The sequence below is a fragment of the Mastigoproctus giganteus genome, chromosome 7 (genome assembly GCF_048544385.1).
Source record: "Mastigoproctus giganteus isolate SK-2022 chromosome 7, ASM4854438v1, whole genome shotgun sequence".
Classification (NCBI taxonomy): Eukaryota; Metazoa; Arthropoda; class Arachnida; order Uropygi; family Thelyphonidae; genus Mastigoproctus; species Mastigoproctus giganteus.
This window is the reverse complement of record NC_143581.1, coordinates 47,507,965-47,531,606: the sequence shown is the minus strand read 5'-3', so window position 1 is coordinate 47,531,606 and position 23,642 is coordinate 47,507,965. Positions and strand designations below refer to the sequence as shown.

The window sequence follows — 23,642 nt, the reverse complement described above, 5'->3', positions numbered from 1 at the left end:
CCCAGGGCGCCCAGTTCCTCTGCCTTCCTCTCTCTCTCTCTCTCGCGCGCTTGCAGTCAGCACACACGCGTGCGCTCATTTCCTGCGGGGATGCCGTGCCCCGCTGAGACGCTGTCGTCATGACGTAGCAAGCCCACATGCTCGGATCCTAGTTTATATTGAATACCAGTCCCCTTCTCCCTTCACTCACTCGGACGAAGGTAGGGGCGGACTCTCCGCCAGTCAACAGTTTATGTGCGTGTGTTGGTGTGTATTACCTTCTCTTCTGCGGATCGGTAGCAGTCGGCGACGACAGGCCGCACTCGGAGGACGGTGTTGTGGTGGTGGTAGTCCCGCGTAGCCAGGGTGGTTTGTTGTGCCATGTCACGGAGGAAGCAAGCCAAGCCCAGAGCTGTTAAACGTGAGTGAATACTTCTATTATTTCTATCTTCGTTCCTTTAGTCATTAATGAGATAATGGAGGGGGGAGGAGCTCGCGCTATTGGCGCATCCTCGAAGCACGGGCTACTTCGCCGAGGGGGAAAACTCCACTTCTGAATCCGTCCATCCCCCCCTCTAATGTGTCAGCGCGATGAATCGGGGAGGGTTGCTTTACCTGTTAACCACCCCCCCACCGCCGGGTCAGGTGGCGAGGTGATACTGGAAACTTGCCCGTGCGAGTGTAACCGGAACGACCTCGTGGTCGTCACAGAGCCGGCACCCATTCGGTCCACGTTTGCTGTAACCACCCCTGTGTGTGTGTGCGCTTAATCCGCGCAGGAATTTCCCGGATTCGCCCTGGCGGCTGCACCCGTAAGTGACCCGAATCTGAGGGGGGGGGAAGATCGGTGGTGTCGTCACTGAGCTGACCAAAATCGCGACAAATGTAATGGCGGTCCGTTACCTCTCCCGGTGACGGCGCGGTTAATGCTGCTCTAACAGCGTTAACCGCACGCCCATGTTATTGATTTGATGGGGCGTTAGAGGAAGGGACGCACGATGCGGGGTCGGCGAAATGATCATTAAATCACGGTCGACCGTCGCTGCTATGATTGCAACCAAGTAGCGGCTGAGGCGGGTCCACCCTCCTCTATCCGTGGAAAGAGCGCAAAAGTGATTTTAGTTTTAAGAGCCAGACACGTGTCCACTTCTGCGGTGTCATTTCTGGGGGATGTTTCCTTCGCTCGCGCTCTTGGGAAAGTCCAAAGGTTGCCAGTAACAAGCGCGACATGGTGGGATGGCGAAGTACACAAAAACCAAAAAGAAAAACCTCAGAAGTTTAGGGTTGCGAGGTGGGCTTAGTTTGCGAGCTTCAGACTCGCTTCTGAAGTGTTTGCAGAAGCGTTGTCCACCTGTTGGAGTTGACACGCTGTAATTTGTCTTTGATAATAGCGCGTGTATTTATCTCTGTGGCTTGAGGATTTATTCTGTATCCATTTGGTCTTCGTTTCGTTGCTAAGATATTAAAATCGTAGTTACCTTGTACACCTGCCACCTCCACTCCATGAATCATCGAGCCATATCCAAAATGTCATTGTAACTGTCCATTTTTATGAAGTGTCATTTACTTTTTTACGTAAAAATATGGTGTATGTAAATTTTAAATAATCTGAACAGCACGCTGTGCATCTTTTAAAACACTGTTGTCGGTTTTAATGCTCTACAATCAACACTGTTGAAGTTTTTAAAAAACTGAATTGGATTTAACAATTAATCAGATCAGATCTGCAGCAAGTCACTAGACATTTCCTGAAAACCAGCGTAAATTGAATTTCTTAATTGGATAAGAAGAAATAAATAAGCTTTTTTTTTTTTTTAAATGAAAACTAATGGAAGAAAATTAACAATATAGATAGTTATATATAACAGTTAACAAATAAGCAACGTATTTCCATGGTAACTGGAACTAAACAAGAACTTTACAAGAAAAAGTAAACCATTTCTTTTGATTATTTATTAGACAGGACAAGATGTACTTCGTTATCATCCTTGATGTATCAATTTTCAGTTTAGCTCAATAAACTTTAAATATTTTAAAACTTCAAGCTTTGTTATTTGAAAAATAAATAAATAAAAATAGGAGTGAAGGTGGAAACTTCCTAATTTTTTCACAGGCCACGAAAGATTCGATTTATAAAGGATAAAAATGTATTTAATGATACACACAGAGTGCTTGGCCAGCATTTTAGCATCATGTCAAGGTTTTCTTGAATTCCGAGAAGAAATTAAACAAAGAAAGGGTTTTTAAACTCTGCTTTCCCCTTTTCTTGAATTCCCCTCCCCTCCCCCTAGTACCTGAAGCTTGAATTCTGGCTAATATGCAAAAAAAGTGTTAAAATCTTCAATTATTCGTCTTCTTCTTCTTCTTCCAGCTAAAATGAATCTTTAATTTTGTAGGTGACGAAATGGATGATGGTTTTGATGAGGATAGCGTTGTAGACCAGGAGGGTTTATGTACAACCGAAGATTGTGGCGCCCAAGATGGGGTACCTGGACAAGGTGAGTGCAGTTTCTGAAAAATAAAATTTTAAAACGAAAAAAAAAGTAAAATTTCTTAGAAATGTTTATCAAAATTGATTTCTAATGAAACGATCCTTTTGTAACTTTATTTTACATCCTACTTACTGGCCTTGCCCATTCACCCGTTTGACGTTAGTACCCTCCCCCCCACCCCCTTCTCCTAGTCTATAAAAATCAATAAAATATACAAACCCTTTTTGAATATTAATATATATATGCACTTGCGTTCTCTCACTGGAGTATCTGAAAATAAAATCGAACTCAGTTATTCTGGAAAAACGCTTTTTTTTCCCCTCCTCTCGAGTACACCAGTCTCTTGAATGAGAAATAAAGAAGTGCTTGAATCAATAAAGGGACGTAGAAGACGCCCCCCTCCCCCCCTATTTTTTGTATGCTGTTGCGAAGTGAATATGTGAGTGATCTATTCTGCATGTTTCATGTTAAAAACATCTTGGTTGAGAACTTGGAGGCTAAATGTGGTTTCCACATACCACTTGGGGTCGGGGTAGAAGAGGGTAGGGTGCTTTTCTTTTCTTTATTTTTATAATAATAAATTTAAAACGAGGAGGATTCTGTGGAATGTATCTTCTTCGAAGCTAAATAATAATAAAGCCTTTAATTTTTGTATTGGATGGTTAAAATGACCTTGGGGAGTTCCATCACGACCTTTAAATTACCAACCTAGCTTGGTCACAATGAGATACAACAATAACGAACCTTAGTTTATGTTGCGATGAAGTAACCAAACAGGAGTCTGGTGTGTGACGTCAAAGGCCACACGGGGAGCCCACCAAGACACTGCAGAACACTAATCGGGGGGTTAGGCGACAGCCGCTATCATCAAACTGCATGATATATGAAGAAACGTAACATCACATATTTGTATATGTATGAGTGTACAAGAACGAGGTGTTTGGAAGTGCGAGCATTAGGAATACTAAACTCTTGCAGTCTTAAATTATATTGTCATCGGTGAAAAACCATTTATTTTCTACTTCAACAAGACCTTGGTAACGAAAATGAACCCCTAACTTGGCAGACTCCTCAATAACAGCGTAATTTTTACCGATGTTTTGAGCAAAAGATCAACATAAATACCAAAAGATGGTCCTTGTTGGTTTTACGCTAGGGATCTGTGGGGAGATCTTTGGAAGTCAAATCGATATTGTCCATTCTAGGTGAGCTGATTTTAATCGGCCTTCTCGATAACTGTATTTCAGAATGCATCAGGAAATTGTCCAGTTTTGAACTATTTGAACCTGTTAGAAATTGAATTGCAAGTCTTTTAATAAAGGCTTGAAAGAATTGAATTGCAACTGAGATGAGTATAGAATGGGCTTTGCCAATAAATATTTCACTGTCACTGAAAAACAGCTACTGTAGTGTTGTCCACGAAACTGAACAATGGTTTGATTGACATCCTGGCTTACTACGACATCTTTGACTAGAAAGCACAAGGTCTTTCACTAAGGCACGCAATACAGAAGGAAACAACTCTTGAGAGACTCTATTGACCACAAGTTGCGGTAATAACTGGGTGACCATTCTACTGGCTGAAATAAATGATCCAAATGAATGTTCTTAGAGTTCAAGGCAGTGGAAAGGCGTGCTAATTTTGCCTTTAAGGTTGGAAAGGTAGTGAAGATTATTAACGATCTTCAACCTGCCCTGTAGTTTCGTAACCTCTGAATGCCCATGTGGTCTTATTTTCTCTTCTCTCTTTTTTGTTTAATACCATGTTTTTTTTCGTCGAAACGCAAGTGATTAATTCCTCAGAGAATTATGGTAGAGACAGAAGAATAAGAGGGAAGGGTATACTGATTTCGTATTGAAGAGAGTGGCGCGATCTCCTGTCAAAGACTTGATGGTGGTAATAAACACAGCTTCATCCAGGAGGAAAATATAATTCTAAAGCACATTGTCTCTGGTTTGAAGTAGCTGAAGCTTAAATGGAATCCTTGAAAAGGTGTATTGGGCTGATACCAAGAACTTTTTGTGATTGCTGGCAACCAACTTGACTGTTTTTGTTTTTTATTTCTCAATGAAAGGCACAAATTTGCTTTTATATTTTATAAAGATGACTAGCTTTGATTTTTGGGAACCCGGACTGAAGAAGCATATTTCGGAATTGATGGGACCTTCATGTGTGGTATTTGCTTTTATCTTCCTCTTGACAATAATTTTTCCAGGCTTCCTGGACATTATTGCCCATACTGGAGATGCATGCCATTCCCCCCTCCCCTTGTTATTTATATAAAAAATTGGATCTTAAATTATATCTTACATGTTGAACACCAGTTGGTGAATTTACAATCTTTTGATTGGTTGAGGTGATGGTGTAATTCTCATGAATATACAGCCCTTGATATTTCGTCTTGACTAGATAGAAGGCAGTTGAAGTGAATTTCAGTATAGATTAAAAATGGTAGATCCTGGAAACATCAGAATAGTTCTTTTTTGTACTCCGGCACGACCACCAGGTCAGAGGAGTTTACAATAAATCATGGACACAATCGTTAATCGTATTTAGCAGTCACGGTCTAACGGTCCACCCAAACAGCGTGTGCTACTGCACTCTCGCTCCTGACCACTCGACTACTTCAGGCCTAATACGCTCCCCTTCCCCCCACAAAGTGTAATCGTCTCCTATATCTACACGTAACGTTCTACCTTAGAAGATTTTTGATTCCATCAAAGGAGAAAGTGATTTTAGAGAAAAGTGTGGGCAGCTGCACACCACAGTTTGGAATGCAAAACGTAGAAAAGTTCCAAAATGTGGAACTGGAATTGTAGAATGGAATTATTGAAGTAAATCCGTACTTGATATATTTTTCAACGTACCCTCGTTTGGCTAAAGTGTTTTTTAAATAAAGGACGAAATAAAATTTCCAATACACCTAATAACAACAATACATTCATAAGTCATCTTGAGTGAAGAAAATATCAGATCGCTGCAGAAAGATTAAGATTATGGTTTAATTAAGAAAAAAATTTACAGCCGAGTAGCTATCCAGTCCTCATTTTTCTGAAAGCATCGGGAACAGGAAATGAGGACTGTTCAAGATAACCCATGGTTATTTTGAACAGATTTTACTCGGACTTGTAACTGATTTTTCAACATACAGAATCTGCAGAGAACGTGCTTCCATTGCTGTGGCATCCATCAGGGAAAGGGACCACAAACATTGCGCTGGTCTAATGGTGCAATGAGGTGCATTGTGATGAATGTCCGCAGCAATTTCTATATTTTTGCGGATGGCGTCTTGACTGGTATAGGTCCGTGATAATTGGGTCCTCTGTGAAAGGCAACATACGCCTTGAATTTGTTTTCGTGGAGGATAATGCCCTTCCACATAGGAATCAGCTGGTCGAATATCTTTAATTAAATGTGTGAATATTCTTCGGATGAAGCCAGACAGATTTCCGGAATCCGATTAATAATATCTGGGATGCTTTAGGATGGTGCATTGCAATACCTTGACCTCCTCAAAGAATGCCCTGGACTAAAATCTGCTCTTCAGGATTGGGATTTATCTTCACACTTTTACACGGCGTAGCGCTTTTGAAGTTATTGCTCTGAGGTTTGCCATAAGCGAACCTCTATTAAATGCGAATTAATGCCCAAATGGCTCCTCAGTTTTGGGTAACTATGATTAGGATTCTTCAGGTATGTTTCTTTTCAAACTGGACGGTAGATTCGGCAAGGATAGTCGGTTTCGAGCTACGGTTTCTCTCTTTTCAGAAATTCTTGTTTTTCTTCACTCAAAACGGATATTCAATGCACGCAATTTCGACACAATATAAACACCATCCCACGGACTCAATTTAACCAGAATTATAAATACTGTCCCTTGAAAGATTTCATAGCATTCCATTAAGTACATATTTTTCTTTATCTCAGAACTTACAGTTGTAACTTTCGGACACCAAATATATGAATGTTAGACGCCATTTGGATGTATTTAAAGGGTGTTATATCCTTTGTATGGACTGACCAGCATGGTCTCCTTCCCTTGTAAAAATCTGCAAAGACAATGCAGCTTAAAGTACGCATTCAGATAGTTCTAATAAAGGCTTACATTAAAAATATCCAGGATGGGATTTGTTTAGCAAGTTTCATTGCAGAACGACATGTTTGTTTTCTTAAAATTCAACAGATCAGTAGACACTTGAAAAGGAAAACGTATGATGCACTTGATTTCTTAAGCACAATGACTGAGATTCATAGACTAAGAGTATTGCGAATCTAAGAAGGAACAATAATTTTTTGGCTTGCTGTTATTATCTGTTCACATTCAAGTAAAAGGTGAGAGATGAAAACATTGAGACAGGTTAATACTTATACCATCACCGGAATATCGTCTATATTCATTTACAAATTGAGGCTGAAATTGCAGTTTTACTGAGACACAATAAAGTATATTCTCTAGCACAAAAGATTGCATCTGCAGATTCAAAGCGTGCTGCATCATGCCTACTGAAAGTTTGGCAGGAGGATGGTACTTTTTTATGATAAACTGGTCATCACAGTTACTTCGCTCTTGTCCAACATTGGGAATGATTGCTCACCTATATCTCAATTGGTATGTGTTCTTTGGTGCATCTTTCCTGTAGTTCTCTTTGCAAAATTTGTAAGGATGTGTGGCGAGCGCATTATAGAGACTAATTGTATTGGATGGGAACATGTTTTTGAGACATACTAAGACGGTAGTCCGCAATGGAAGTCTCATGAGCCCTTATTTTCGGCCCACCAAGCTAGAGCATCTAATGATACTCGAAATGGAGGGTGCGGCTATGATCCCTGTGATGAATTTAGCTAGAAAGTGGAGATTTTCTGTTGAAATCCCTATTTTCCACTGTTTAGACCGAGGTTGGAGTGGAGGATCTACCTAGAGAGTATGAACGGTCGCCCAGTTAGCCGGTTGAACCACCTCAGGAGGATCCAGTGTTCTAGTCCATAGTATCTGCTGAGCTGTGGACCTGTCTTTATAATGAAATTGTTAAGGACATGTTTTACCACTTGAAAGTTACAAACTATACTCTGGGATTGGCAAGTTCTAGGAGCAAGAGACTCGAATAATTCCACAAATCCAATCGAATTTTCCCGAGGATTTGAGTAAGGTGTTTCTCAGTGGGGTAGCACTGTAGTTATAAACACCGTTCTCCCACACCTGATGGAATTTTCTTTGGTTCGAATCTCATAAATGACACGAGGAATTTTTACGGGCTTTTTTCACAACTTAACTGAGTTCCTTGGGCGAGATTTGCATGATTTGTTTCCCTCCCGTAACTGCTTTTTCGTCCAGCAAACCGACCGAAGAATGCGCAATTAGAGACACAGTACACTGACGCCTCATATCCTTAATTACTGAATGTACACTCTCCCATCCGCCCCTTGGGATCTCAAAAGTAAAACTTTCAGTAATCCAGTTTGGTTTGTTTCTGTAACTTGTTTTCACAAGATTCCACAAAGTTTTTTTTTTTTCACCTTGAATAAAGTCGTCGATGTATACAAATCCAGCATATCTCTCGTATTGCTTCTTAATTAGCAGCTTAATCGCTTGCCTATTAAACTTCTCCCAGTCTGCATCATTTGCATTTTCTTGAATCATTTAAGACGTACCTCGCTACGAATCTTTGAATGCCTTGTGACTAAGAGGAATATCAGTTTCAGGATAGTAACACAGTCGTACTGTGGCATTAGTTAGGTATTTTTGAATTTGTCTTTGAGGTCGTTAGCCTCCCTAAGCTCGTAGTATGCGGACAATGCCATACTCTTTAGCGTGCAATTTTTAATTACTTCCCAGTTAACCTCTCCAGAGTTGCCCTCGTGGGTAGCTCAGTTGGTAGAATTGCCATCCTCCCTACATCGGGTGAAAAAGACCAGCGTTCGAGGCCCATTGATGACGGGAGGAATTTTTATGGGCTTTTTCACAACATGGCTGAGTTAGTCAGCATCAGGTGAGGTTAGCATGGTTTTTTCTCCAGGAAACTTGGGTTTTTCATCCAGCAAACAGAAAATCGACCACAGAACACATGCAATTTACAGACAGCATACACAGAGCAACATGGCCTTAGTTGCTGATGCTCCTAAAACCCAACAACAACAACTCTACAGAGTTGAGTCCTGTTCGATGCATATTTGTTTTTATTAAAGATTCTCACCGTATTCTCAAAGGCAAGGGGTTTGTGGTCCGATTTGAAGATGGCTTGTGCCCAGTGTTAAAAGGAAAATGCATATTCTCAGTTCAACTTGGTATGCGATATAAATTTATGGGGCCTCTGAGAAATTGGAAACTTAGTCACTGCCTTATTTTGGCTAGACCGTAATCTGGCCCTGGAGATTCAAATATCAAGCTATCACAATCGAAAATCGAGTGAAATTCCCAATTTCATGGAAAGAATTAAGTTTATTGTGGGCTGACATAATGAACTTTAGTCAAAGTAGAACCATTGGGAGAGGGGGATAAACTGTCCTGGTAGATGGCCCGGATTAGCAAGTAAAATATGACTCCTTGAAAAGAAGGATTTTTTTGTTGTTGCTGGCTCTCGTCTTGGGTGAGATTTGCTGTTACCGTTCATTGGGCCCACAGTACGGGTTTACTGATACCCACTACTCCCAGTGGGTGAGGAATTTAATGCATTATGGGCAGTACGTGCATGCATAGTTGTGGCGTGGACGGCTATTGAGAAGCTGCTTCCTGGTAACCGAGTGACTAGAAACAACTAAACAACACAAATTTTAATTTATGGGGGCTAAAATTCATAATAGGGCCTTGCCTTTAGTTACTGGACTTTGGAACAGTATATAACAAAGACGAAATTGAGTCTCATTTTCGAGCACTAAACAGATTCAGCAATGTTATCGATGCTCCAGAAAGGCAATCAGGACCATATGAGAATCTCCCGTATTACCTTTTAAGTAAGAGTTGTATTCTGCGTTTTAGATTCTACTTTGGCATTAGTAGCAAAAACGGATTGTGGGAAGAGTATACTCCACTGGCTGAACATAAACAAAAGTTGCTAAATATTGACAGCCCTATAATTAGCAGTTTGTTCACAAGTCCAGGAAACAAAACGTATCAAAGATCTCTATAGGACCATCCTAGGATCTCGTCAGAGAACAAGCGATGTATATTCCCATAAATGAAGCACCACACAAGAATTATTGGTATTTCGAGTCAAGTGATTCTCAAGAGCATCTTTTTGTGTCACTGTATCGTGTCTTTAAATTGCATATAATTTAGGACCATTTCCACGATAAAACCTTCCACCAGACCAGCTAATCAGTCTAATAATTAGTTGGCTTACTTTTTACGGGCCACTTGCCACTAATAGCTAAGACCATAGTGCGCTAAGTCCAATCTGAGTAGCGAAATCACTGTAGTGTGACGAAGGACAGAATCAGTTGGTAGACTGATTCATGTGAAGAGCACGCTACTTTATTTATTGCCCAAGTCAGGACTGTTGTCCCAAGTTAGCTATTGTTATTGCAACGTCAAGCGGGCACCTGTTTGAAATGGGATTAAACCTGTTAGGAACCCATAACAGTCGTGTATCAGTTCCTAACCTGGTTGTATACGGAACTGATACATGACCGGTTGCGGCATCTATTACCATTGGTGGTTGGATAGACCTCAGCTTCGTAATACACTAGTCAGCCTACATAATGAGAAGCTGTGGAACTTCTGCAAAGTCCACGTTATAAATCCTTTACAGAAAACTTAATCTTTTAGAGTCATTGCGAGTCCTTTCCTTTTCAAACAGTCCCATGAATTTATCAGGAGTAGAGATTACCGTCTTCATCATTAACTCATGATCTTCGCTTTCTATAGCTAGAACCGTTGGACTTGTGCTTCAGTTTATTTACATGTGTATAAATCGATCATTTTTTTTTAAACACATTTTGCTCATATCAGAGTAGGTTTCTTCCTAAATTATTTATAAAAACACATGAGTGGGTTGGTTTGTTCAGAATTTGCACCGAGTCATACAACCCCACTCCCGAGACAGACTAACTCAGCCACTGGCTGAAAAAGCCCATAAAACCCTTTCGTCCCAATATGTATCAAGTGACCAAAAGAGTCTTTCTTTCGAGGTTAATATTTTGAGAAAAAAATTACGTGGATGCCATTGTAGCTTCCGATTATCCTTCGAGACACTTCGGAATTACAAGTGAGTTGATGACTATCAAGTATGAAATGGGATTCGTTAAAATGGTGAAAAATGGTTGCGTTAATTAGTTATTTGAACACGTTTATTTTAAGGGTTTAAAGGGCTCGTAAATGCTACACAAACAGCCCGTAAGATCTTCTCCGAATAACCGTAGCATGGTATTTGGAGAAGATACATTGAGTATACTCACAGCCCAAAATTGGTCCAAAAATTTTATCAGGTGATGAGTTACTTGATGACACATCCCATGAAGAACGACTGGCCTCCATTGAATAGGATTTAAGCCAAAAATGCCGACTGCGTGCAAAATGATTCAATGTGATCGACGAAACCATTCGTTTCCATTTGCATCAACTGGAAAGGTGTACAAACTGAGCAAATGATATCCACAAATTTGGAACCGTCAGCAAACTCCAAATTTCGGCTTGTATTGAAGCGCTTGTGTAAGATTTTATAGTTTCCCATTTGACCTTGGACCTTTTGAGATACTTTAATCATCTTGAGGTATCGATCCTACCTGTGGTGGTAGCAGTAGGGTTTTAGGAGCATCAAAGACTAAAGCCATATTGCTCCGTGTATATTGTCTGTAAATTGAGTGTATTCTGAGGTCGCTTTCCTGTTTGCTCGACGAAAAATCGAGTTTCCGGGAGAAAAAACCATGCTACCTTCGCCTGAGACCGACAAACTCAGCCACGTTGCGAAAAAGGCCCATAAAAATTCCTCCGGCGTGGGAGGACGGTGATCCTACCAACTGGACTACCCACGAGGGCATCCTACTTGTGAAAGAGTTAGCTAACGTTATGTTTCTTGTGCGCAACTGAAGTTGAAACGAGGTTGCCTCAACGTTCCTGTGACGTGGCGCATTATAACCGTAGTCGTTTTTGCTTCATAAAAACCCAAACCTAGCCTCAACGTTCCTATAACAGATTGATCTTGAAATGTAGATTGGGCATTTGTATCATTTTGTTTAACTAGCTTGGGATTCAGTATTCTGCCACAAAAATCTTTTCTAATTGGTGTTGTTTCAAATGATCAAAGCAGGACAATTGTACAATTATATTGGTATTCTGGGTAGAGGGTTCAAATGCTGTGTCAAACAGTATGCCACACGAGACATTGAAAGGCGTTATTAGTTTCTGTATATTTAATCTTAAATCATTTATTTGATTTAGAAGAATGTTGAAGTAGTCTTGTAGTATTCGTGTGAGCGCATAGATATTGAAGTTTTCATAAAAAGCCAAAATATCGTGGAAAAATCGCTTTCCCTCTCTTTCTTTCCTTCCCTCCGTGGTATGTCGCATCTTGAAATTGATGTGTTGTAGCTCATGGTTTCTGGAAGTTGGCCTTTTTTTCATGTTAATGAAAAAAGGCCAAGGACAAGTCATCAGCAGATGTATTTTCGACCTTGCGACTCGCATAAGTCCTAAAATGCCTTCGTTGGAAAAACACTGAATTTTTATCGCCTTTTTCCCAACGTGGCTGAGTTTCTCTGACGAAGGTACATAGTTTTTCTCCTAGAAACTGGTTTTTCATCCAGCAAACAAATCTACCATAGAAAACATGCAAATATAGCTTAAAACTCTGTACCAATCAACCAAGTCCTAAAATAAAATTTGTTTGTTGTGTGATTGGTTGGAGTGAGATAGATTGATCAGGACCGTGGCCTGTCACAAAGATCCCTTTGTATTTATCACACAGTGATCGTAATATTAACTGCAACTCTTGGATGCCTGCTAGAAACTCTAAACCTTTTATAACGAAGCCTGTACAAACACTTATTCCATATTATAATGATCTTCAGTGATTGATCTTGAAATGCAAGTACGAATATGTGCAGTAAATACATTTGGAGTTCATGACCGTGTCAGCATCTAAACTACAGTTCACTGTTGTCAAATTCAAAGTTTGATATGGCATCTGCTTTTCATTACACTAAACACGAATAGCTGCAGAACTTTCGAATCCTCAAACGAGATACAAAGAAGACCCGAGTATATTACATTCGAGCTGTCATCTAGAGAACATCCAACAATACATCAGTAATAGTTGATGTATTGTTAGTTGCTGAGCGCTAGAAGATTAAATCAGCATGAAGCTTATCACAGTTTGCCTTCGGAGATCGTTGCTAATAAGTTCATTCCACTTTGTGGGTTATTCGTCAAGTGTCTTCTGTACTGGGTGGTCTAACTCACACTTGCTTAGTAAACCCCACCACGTTCTAAAACAAATAATTCCCACGGTAGCTGGACAAGGAATTCCTGGGTGGAGGAAAATGGATAACAAAACCAGCTCAACAGTTTCAAAAAGAAAAAAATACAACGTCACCAATCATTCCGTGCCCAATGAGTATCGCACTCCACAGTAGTTCTAGGTTATCAACAGACCACATCCGGTTCAGTTGAGATTTATTAGTTGGTCGATTTGTATTCGTACGTGGATTTACTTCATCCAGTACGATCAACCAAAGGAAGAGAAATGGATTGGATTTAAAAAGTTACTGATAGAGGAACTGAAATGTAAAAACAGTCGGTCCAAGACACAGCTGTAATCTTAGTCTCCAAACAGGTAGTAATAAGGGGTGCGTCACTCAAGGACGGCAGAATTACCGGGTGACAGGGGTAATTTTCACTTACTTACCTCTGTAAATGTCACCCTTTACAACCACAAACACGTAAAGCTCTCGGGTAATTTAGATTTATTGATGGTGTGCCCATGTGCTTATTACTGTTGTCGTCAACAGGGCAAAAACATTCCTAGACCAGAGAGAGGAACTACTGTATATAGATTATAATCATTATCACCCTCTCTTTTCTCTTTCACAGGCCCCTTGCTGATTATACGTCTGTTTGCTTTCTTTTTCTTCCCCCACCCCATCCAAGCTCGGTTCTATGGGCCAACAATAGGCAACTGTGCTCAAATGAACACGTTTGATTTATGTAATATTTATATAAAAAAAAGTATGGCGTCCACTGGTTTAAATCAATTAGTTTCTGAATAGCGTCAAAGAATTTTTCGCATGCAAATAACACGCTACATTCTCGCCAGTGATCATTGAGTGCACGTGAGGAAGACGAAACAAAAAAAAATCGGCACGCACTGCGATACATGTGAACACTTGTAAGTTACATGTAAATGTATCACGCAACGTATAGTGTCACACCCCTAATTAAATACTGCGTTGATCTGGCGCTGCGTGATTCCTCTGCGTTTCAAAGATGGCCGATAGAACAGGTGGATATGTGTTGTTGAGTTTGTTCGCGAAACGACGCTGTTTGCATTCAGTATTGGTGTCAGTGTGCACCTTACAAGAATCCTTGGGTGTATACAAACCCCAGCTGGAGGCAACAAGCTCTGGTTGGTACAATAATACGAGCCCATAAGATGAAACGAATGCTGTTGCCACCAATCATCTAGAGGAAAAGTTTAAAGCCGAAAACTAAGTTTCAAAATAGACAGACCCAGTGGGAATTTTTGAGATGTATCAAATTTGGGGTTAGCTGATACTTGGGACCATAAGAAACCGACGTCACTGCTGACGACTTTGCAAAAGGTTGAGTTCTTTACTATAACATCAGTATCAGTTTTTATAAGATGGACAAAATGAACTTCATGTTCTATCTATTTCTGTTGTTGTTTTTTTTGTGATGATGTCTTGGTGGGCAATATATCAACTGTGCAAATTAAAAAAAAAAAGAACAATCCTCCTCATTCACTAGTATTACACGCGTGTCTGTTTTTCCAGCTAGTTGGCATCTAATTGGTTTGCATCATTATCTGTATGGACTCCGAACGTAATGAGACCCGTTTGGGAATTGTGTTGGGGGAGGCGAGAATCAAATTGGCTTTTTCTTTTGAGGGTTGCTAAGTACTCGGTATCGCCTCTGAACATAGAGTATATTGTGCTGGAATCTTCATGGTCCTAAGCAAAAAATATAGGAGTAGTCCATTCAGCTTCTTTTCGGTTACAATAGCTCGCCTCTGCTTGTTAAGAGCACTTATGATCCGACTTCCCATTCAGAAGAGGGCATAAATCAAGGTATGATTTATGCGCAAGGTCGATAAGATAAAGGTGGTGTATAAAGACTTCACCTGGTTAGAAATTGCGATGGGCTTAAGGCAAAGCAGTTCTGTGTAATAAAGAGATTGATTTTTCTTAGTTTAATTCCTGAGAGAGAATATATTCCAGCCTCTTTAATTCACAACTGTTAGTTGTGAAAAGAAAGTCTTTGATGTGACCTATCAGAGCGGCGGCTGGCACTCATGAAGGGGTAGTCGCTGCCTCAGCGTGTGATCTGAGTGGAAGGTCTGCTTATAACCGAGCTATTGTACAAACAACCTGAAGGAGTGCGTTGTGAGTCACCATCGTTGCCCGAGGGTTCTCTCCATCTAATAAATGCAGATGTTCAGTGTACTACTGCAGTAATTCATGTTACTTCCATCAAGAATAATCAAAACACCGTTGTGCAGCCATCTTTATATTGTCAGAAATGACGTAACCTCCCTTTCTTTAACTTAAAGATGTTTCGTAAGACTAGAACAGGTTCTTGTATACGACCCTTTCATTGTCAAATAGTCCAAACAGTAACTAACTCCAAGAGGATGAGCTCCTAGACGTTACTCGCCTTCAATTCTCAACTAGCCAAGCAACATCGTACTAAACATTACCTATTGACATTATGATTTTTGTTGCAACAATTAAGCGCGAGACTAGTTTTATTCTCGCAGGAGAATTTGCCTATTGTTATCTTTGACAGAAATGCACGTGTCTCCTTTAACAACAAGAAGAATTTGGCAACCGGTTACCAGGCAACCAGAGAGAATCGTATTTAGTTCTGTATTCTCTTCAAACAACGAGGCAATTTGATTCTTCTGTTATTATAAAATTCAGTGGCTTGTAAATTGAAATAGTTTTTAAATTTCCCGAAGTCCTGATTAGATTATTAAAGATTATCAAAGATTAATATTGTTGGGTTAAAGGGGATTTGTCTATAGCTTCTGTTTATATGTAGAGAATTATTTAAATACATCTCTCGTTAGTGAAATTTCTAAGAAACTATTTGGGGGGAAGGAAGGGGGTTGAAAGAAAGAGAAAGGCGGAAGGAAGCGAGAGCTCGTAGAAGTTATTGATCTTTGTGCGAAGTCCAGGAATACGAAGTGATCTTAATTTGTGTTCGGGGGAGGCAAAAACTCGTCTCTGCATCCTGTTATTGATAGGACAGTTCATATTCGTCATTAAGTGGGAGGGAATTCACTTCCTCGCTTGATATTCGAAACAATGCACATCCCTACCCTTAGGTCACCATCGGTGGTGCATTCCAGACAACCGCATAATCTCAGTTAGCAATGGAGCTATCAAGACTTGTTATCGAACATTCAGTTGGACATAGAAACACCTGTAGCTTTCCGGAAGTTAGGTTTAACGCGTTCTCTAACAACCGGAAGTCAACCTAACACGGGATATTATAGCTTTTTTATTTTATTTTTTTGTACGTAGCCTTTTTCGTGCGCGTGCTGTTTTCAAACCCTGGACATACTTAGTGTAAATGACCTCTGCGAAGAATATCAGCGTGGTTTGTTGCCAATTTGGGTGTGCGGATTCGTTTAATGAAACGCTCTGAGCAAATCCCAAATGTTGCTGGAAGTTGCCGAATTTGCACCAATGGGAGTGTCTCTTCCGTTCACCCCCCCCCCCCCTCCCATCCCATCCTCCCCATCTTCTTATCCATCGCGTCGTTATCACGCTGGCTACTTGTGCCTGCCAGCCGAAGCAGACCTCATTTCTGCCCTCTAGTATCAGGTTGTGTGGCTGCTCTCGACCCACCAATCGATCTGTCACCCATGATTTAACGGTAAGCGGTCGTTGTCACCCGTGATTTAACGTAGTTGACCTGCTGCTTGGTCGGTTGTTGGAAGGGGAAAGGAGAAGGGGAAATGTAGTTAGAAGACGGAGCGGAACAAATAAAACCGTGTCACTACTTTTGTTCCGTTATCAAACCATTTTCACACACTTTTGTCAACAGCAGGAATTAAGGAAAGAACTCGGACTGATGTCACTGTAGGTGGGTGTATTTGAAAACATTCGGTTCGCCACCTACATTCGAAAAATGTGGTCGCTTTAACGTAGCAAATATTGACTAACGTTCACTAAGGAAACTTTGGGTTCACATCTAGACACAGGAATGCGGACAGAATGAAAAAGGAGATGAAGAGAAGAAATGAAAAAGACTCTGAAGAGATGAATTGAAGAAAAAGTCTATTATATGAAATAGAAGAGAAGTATTATTAACATAGAAGTGTGGATTTTGCCCTCAAATTTCTGAATTGAGAGATTAAAGGAAATAAATAAACTCCATAAAAATATCTTCTTCAAGAGGAGTGTTTCCATTTACAATTGGTTCCCTCAGTCCTTTTTTTTTTTGGTAGGAATTTTTTCCCACCAGAAAGTGCAGTTCAAGGTGTCTTGGTCAGTTAAACCTCGGGCTGTCATGCACTCCCGTACTCCACCCATTCATGTCCTCCTAGGTCTTCCTCTTCTGCTTCTTCCAGGAGGTATCCATTCCAGGATAGCCTTTGGATATTTTGTTTCTTGTATCCATTTTACATGTCTGTACAATGTCAAACGCTTCTCTTTGATAGTGTCAATAATATTCTTTTTCACTTCCATTTTCTCTCTTATGTCTTCATTCCGTTTTCTGTCTCTTCTAAAAGTTGTTCTTAAAAATATCTGAAGACAACTTTGCCTTTGAAGGCGAAAGATCACGATCCCTGTTGCATTTTTTTGGCTATACACTTCGTTATACGTGTTTGATAAGTTTATATCTTAGCGTAGAAGTAACTGATGTTAACGTACGCTATTTTTCGATGTAGTCTGTTTGTAACCCAATGCACTCTTACAGCAGTGCTCCAGATTCATGATCCCGGTTTGTAGTGCCTCACTTGAAAGTCCCTAAAAACAGTGTGCAGTTATCACCTCATCATCCAACTACAATTTACTTCCAAACAGGTTGGTTTTTAGTTTCAAGAATAGGCGGAAATCAAATGAGGAGTTGAATCTTGGAGAGTATTATAGTTGGTGGACAACAATTCATAGCTGGCCTGATGAATTGCAGCCACGACAACAGCCGATGTTGAACAGACACATTATCCTGGTGAAACAAAACACTTTTAGTCAGCTTTCCTAGCCTCTCTGACTTGATTGCATCTCGTAATTTGGTTACTACGTTAGCATAGCATTGTCCATTTATTTCTTGTTTCCCTTTGGAAGATAAACTACCATTTTGAAACCCAGAAGACAGATGGACCTTGCCTGCCGATGGAACTGACTTGGTCTTCTTTGGGGCCCTGTTTCATCCACTGTTATATATCTAAGCAGGAAGTTGTTTTTTTAGGACTAGCTAAAAGTTGTTGCTTTAAATTGAAGAGGTTTCTAGTCGGGTGTCAAAAGGATGGGAGGGTGAGGAGAACTATTGTGCAGAAACCTTTTTTATTACTAATTCACTTAGATGCCTGTAGCTTCTATTTCTATAAGTTACTCGCTGATCATCCATCACCATATCATGAACTTTATTGATGTTCTCTGGCGTGGTTGCTGTTGACATCCAAATCCGTGTTGATCTTCAATGCCGATTCCACAGTTGCATATGATCAGACAAACTCTAATGTATCTACCATATCTTATGAATATTCTTGCTCGATAACCCCTCTTTTACAAAGATATTTTATTACTGCTCCACGTTCAATTTTTTTTTTCCATTTATGCAGACTCCAACTTCATAATTTTGCAAGCGTTCATATCAAGGTTCAAATTTTCAAAAAAAAAAAAAAAAAGATGAAAACATCTTCCTTCGATGAGAGAAGACTACGACAAACTTATCAAATCCTCATATATGCAAGGCTTAGAAGTCTAAATGGATTGAAATAATAGCCGAATACAGTTGGTTCAAATTGGAACCCAATTTTAAATCTAAAAAAAAAATTCTGCTCGTTCAAATTGCATTCTGGCGATGCAAGAAAAAAAAATAATTAAAAAAATTCAATAATCCGCGTGATATTTTACGGCCGACAGGTTTAAGCTACACTGTACACAGATAACTAGAACACGCATCCGAAGACCACCTTTTAAATCGCACAATTAACGTGTTGATTATCCCCATCTCGTGTATCATTTTGGTTTTCCGTAGTCAAGGTTACATCTTCACAAGTGGCGTAAAAAGAGGAAGGAAAAAAATGGCCAGAACGTGACTCGTTTTTTGGCTGGAAAAACAGGAAATTCAGGACTTGAATTTGAGGACAGGTGTACGAAATGTCACCTGACAGGAACATGTGGATCAGGAGAGGTTACAGAGCACTTTAAGTGGACTAACGTTAGAGCGTTCTAAAGAAGGCATAAAAACGCCAGATGAGAATGGAAATCTTTTGTTCAGATCCAGCACAAAAACACAACACCGGTGAGGTTTAATGCGCATCTTAAAATTATCACTTAACATGCGAGAGATTGTGACCCGCTCTCATTAACCAAACAGGCCTTTCCCGGGCAGCACGAACTCGTATGACAAATGCAGGGGAACAATACGTGGGGAGGGGAAAAAGTGTGAATATCAAGAAAGGGGAGGTGCAGTTTAGTTAATGAGGATACTAATAAAACAAGACTGGTCCTCTTGCGATAGTTGGCTAAAGCAATACTACTCAAATGTTCTTTTATTAAAATAAATATTGCAATTTATTCATAATACGCCACCACCCTGACAAGATTCCTTCTTGATGGAATCCTTCCACTACTCCTGGAAGGATTCCATCATTCTTTTCATCTACAAATTAGTACCTCTGCCCTTCAATAATTTGTTTGCCTATTCTAGGTTGTGTTGATCTCTGGGTTTCCGCCCCCCCTTTCTTTCTTTCTCTTCTCATCTTCAGCACTTTTCTTCTTCTAACTGTGAGTTTATTTCATCATTCAACTGCTGGATAACTCAGTCCTTCTCCATATTCTTCGTATTACTTTACCGATGTAGAAACATAGTCAAAATGTAGGCCATTAAACCAATTACTTAAGGGTTTCGAGTTTCCATCTGCGAGTTTAAAAAGTAAAAGCATTTTTTATTTTATTTTCTTCTCTTTTTTTTTTTAAAGAGTGATTCATTAATTCGGTAGCCTGAAGTTGTTGCTCCGCTCTGTGTAATGTGCAGACGTAGCCGCCCTTTTTAATGCAGTTTCACATCATTTCGCGGCGAGCCTGTTGCGTCCATATAAGTAGCCATGGGAGTAGTTTACTATGTACACCTTCCTCCGCCTCCTGAAACGTTGGGTGTGGACATAGCCCCGACCTAAATCCTATATGACCGCTAAGACATACTTCGGGTTCAACACCGATCTAACCGGATCTACACATTTACCTGAAATGGCCAGAAATAAGGAGAAATTTGATGACGTGATTAGAGTATAAAATAAGAGTGTTTGAAATTCCAAAAAAAGAAAGAAAGCGCATTCGGAACCTCTTGGTTCATCTTGGTGCAAAACTATTTTGATTTATTAACGCGTGTTGATTTTCGTAAAAATGACATAATTCTCTTAATCTGTATTACGTATGCGAATTAAATGACATTAGAAAAGTATGCTGAATTTAATTGCAAATTAGACGACTGAAATATTCCCTTAAAATTAACAATCATATGACAAAGGGTTTTGATTGTTGAAATTTAATTGCAAATCAGACGACTGAAATATTCCCTTAAAATCAACAATCATATGATAAAGGGTTTTGATTGTTGAAATTTAATTACAAATCAGACGACTGAAATATTCCCTTAAAATCAACAATTATATGAAATCAACTTTGCAGGTGTTCGCACGCACTTCCAGATTAATTTAATTGTAGGGAATCAGTCTAATTCCCTAAAGGGTTTTTATTTTTAAATGAACTGATTTGTAGCTCTGTAAAAACAAATAATATGGATAGCGCTCGAATTGAACCATATAATTTGCGCGCTTTCTTTGAGTGCTATTTACAAAACCAGTACAGAACAAGATTTTAAAATTTTGTAGGTCTCATTTTTCGCCACTTTCTACTAAGAGGACAACTTAACAGGTGGGATTAAGCCAATGAATCTCTTAGACTCAGCATGACACTAGTTATTATTTTTTTTCTTTGACTGATTGCTGCATAGCTGCTAATTTTTATATACTGACACGATACTGTGAGAACACCCTCAGGGATTAGACTCCCTTCCCTTAAACACAGCGGGAAAGGCTGCTTCTTTTTTTTTTATGAGATGGCAGCAAAATATGGCAGCTTTTCTGGTGACAGGAAACTTGTCATATCACATGGCTGTTTTCAATAGAGCGATAAATTGCTTCTGGATATCAGTTGATCTATACTTTACCCCTGTGAACCCAAGTACATGGCGAAGTAGGCTTCATTGACGTCGCTCGTTGATGAAGTGCACCGTTATCTATTTCATCTTTTATCAGCTATCCCATCTATGTCTCCGTTGTAGAAAGTAGCCGATCAATTAAGTTGGAAAATGACTGTTTCATAGCCATTGTCTCCTCATTAGCTTCATTAATAGAGATGAAGGGCTTAATAACTTTGGGGAAGTTATCTGCCCTTAATAGCATCGATAAAAAAGTAAAAGGGAGATAGATGTTATCTGACCTCCCACTTTGGAGATGTGTCCTGAGAGCTAATATATGGAGGGGTTCAATTATAGAAAACATTTTGCCACCGCTTTTAAGGACATCTGTCCAACACGGTCCATTGACCACCTATGAGTTCCCTGTCCACAAAGAATTCTTTAAAATAAACAAAACTCCAAAAATTTAGTCAAACTGAAAATAATAATTTTAAAATGCGTCGTTTATCCCCATAATTTAGCTACAATTTAAAGTAATGGCCGATGAGGTCATCACTGATTAAAATCGTTGCAGTTTTTAGTATGGAATGATGCGGATTTCTAATCATGACATCGTGGATAAATATCGCGTGACATCTCACTTGCGTGTGAGAGGTTTGGTATTCCCAGTTTGCTTAGCTAGGAGGATTTAAAGAACTACACGTGAGCCGTTAAATTTATCCCTCGTAAATGGCCTTGTCGTGTACCTAAGCTAATCTGGTTTTTCCTTATCTGAGAAGGAAGAGGGAATAAAGATGCGATTTCGCACTTTAAAAGAGATTGACTACTTTTCAATGACTAGTTAAATTTTCACTAAGGCATCTTTATTCGCCATAAAAGAATAGTGGATAGGGATGGGAGGGAGGGAGGGAGGGGGGAAGTAGGAGGAGAGAATGATTAAATTCTCCCCGCTTTACTCCTTGAAGTTCTAAATATATTTAGACTTCGACCATCTCGTTCTCCGAGACGCTGAATAATGAAAATTTCTCGTTCGTTTTTAATTTTCATCCCGGTTTTAATTTTCTCCCATTCGATAATTCTTACATTATTCAGTAGCGCGTGCTGTTATTTCCTCGGACACTTCGTCACACACACACAGCAAACTGGAAAACACCCAAGCCGCAAACGAGCTGGCGGTTGTCACGTGCAAAAAGCCAATGCATTCTCTGGGGTGGATGCAATAGCCTCCACTGTTAGCCATAATTCTATTTTGATTATAGCCCAACTTCTGGTATAAATTAGTGCTTTGCTAGGACGCGATAGAAGTCCCGAACCAGCCGTCAAGGAGATAAATTCGTGACCAGTCTGCCCTTTCCCTCCGCCCAGTAGTTAAATCCCTTAAATCAGGTGGTTGGAGCACCATTCCTCAAGGGTTCGGAGAATGAAGGAAGTTGGACTAATAATGATAGCGAATTAATTGATGTGGATTGGCCAAGCAGATGGAAGGGAGCCTCGACACTAAATATCACATATTTGCTGCATCTGACCTTATTACATGGCGTTTTAAGACACAAAACTAATAATTAAGCCCTAAAGTTTTATTACTGAGTGAACCTCGCGAATACGCTTAAGCCAGGGTGCCTTGATATGGGGTCTTTCGCTGGTGTGCATTCAATATGTTTTTGCATTCGTGTTGTTTCGCCTTTTTTTTATGTACGATTGCCTAACTGTATTATTAGTTGGCTATAAAATCTTTATGGATCTGGAATATAATTTACGAGTACAATAAACGCTGTAAGATTTCCATTTAGTGTTGCACGAGGTTACAATTACAATCGTATTCGATGTTTTTATTTACTGTCTGGCTTTGTTGTATTTGTGCTCATGTCCAGATCGACCCTAAGCATTTAAAATTCTTAATAGTCTAATCATTTCTTTCCTTGTTTTTATTTTAAAAGGTTAGTAACCTTCCTTAATAAAAAACATTGGGTCCCATCCTTTGAGGGTTTTTTGTATTGTTAAATTAATTCCACCGCTTTTTAAGGTTGCTGTTACAAATCACTCGAAATATCTGAGGTGGAAAGAAAATTAACCTACAAAAATATTAGAGAATGCCGGTAAGGGCGAGTTACCCCACCTTTGGCAGCAATCTCCTTGTGAATTTACTTTAAGAATGCATGCAGTACACTGGTATCAACTTGACGTAGTCCATTTCTCTTTTGGTTATCCCATATGGTTCTAGACTTCTCGATTGGAATCAAATCCGTGAAGAGGTCAGGAAAGCAAGGTTATGCCGCGTATCGTTTGTAAATGTCTTTAAACATCTCCAGTAATGCTGGAAAAACTTGGTCAGCATCAGTATTAAGGTACGCCCGAGAGTTGACAACGCCTTCAAGGATGGTGGGACGACTAGTATCATACTACAGTAACCCTATCCACATTACCACCACCAGAAGTCTGGACAAAGAGCCTGATGCATTCTCGGTCTATTATTTCGTGTTTTCTTCTGCACCACTGTGTGTTCCTTAATGGTAAACATCATGAAACAGTATTTTTAGAGAAGAGTAATTATTTATTTTTATACTCCGATGGAATCCCAATGGAGTTTACTTCATTGTAACTGTTTTTGGCAATAGACTGTACA

General features: G+C 39.7%; 1 protein-coding gene across 1 annotated transcript in view; it reads left to right on the top strand.

Annotated features, from left to right (window-relative positions):
* The first annotated feature begins 286 nt into the window (after nucleotides 1-286).
* LOC150082878 (uncharacterized) overlaps nucleotides 287-23,642 on the top strand; it is a 163,274-nt gene continuing 139,918 nt past the window's right edge. Inside the window, exons 1-2 of the mRNA XM_090378308.1 lie at nucleotides 287-400; nucleotides 2,376-2,477. Of these exons, the coding sequence (XP_090234434.1) occupies nucleotides 361-400; nucleotides 2,376-2,477 (142 nt within the window). The 5' untranslated portion in view covers nucleotides 287-360. The remainder of the gene's footprint in view (nucleotides 401-2,375; nucleotides 2,478-23,642) is intronic.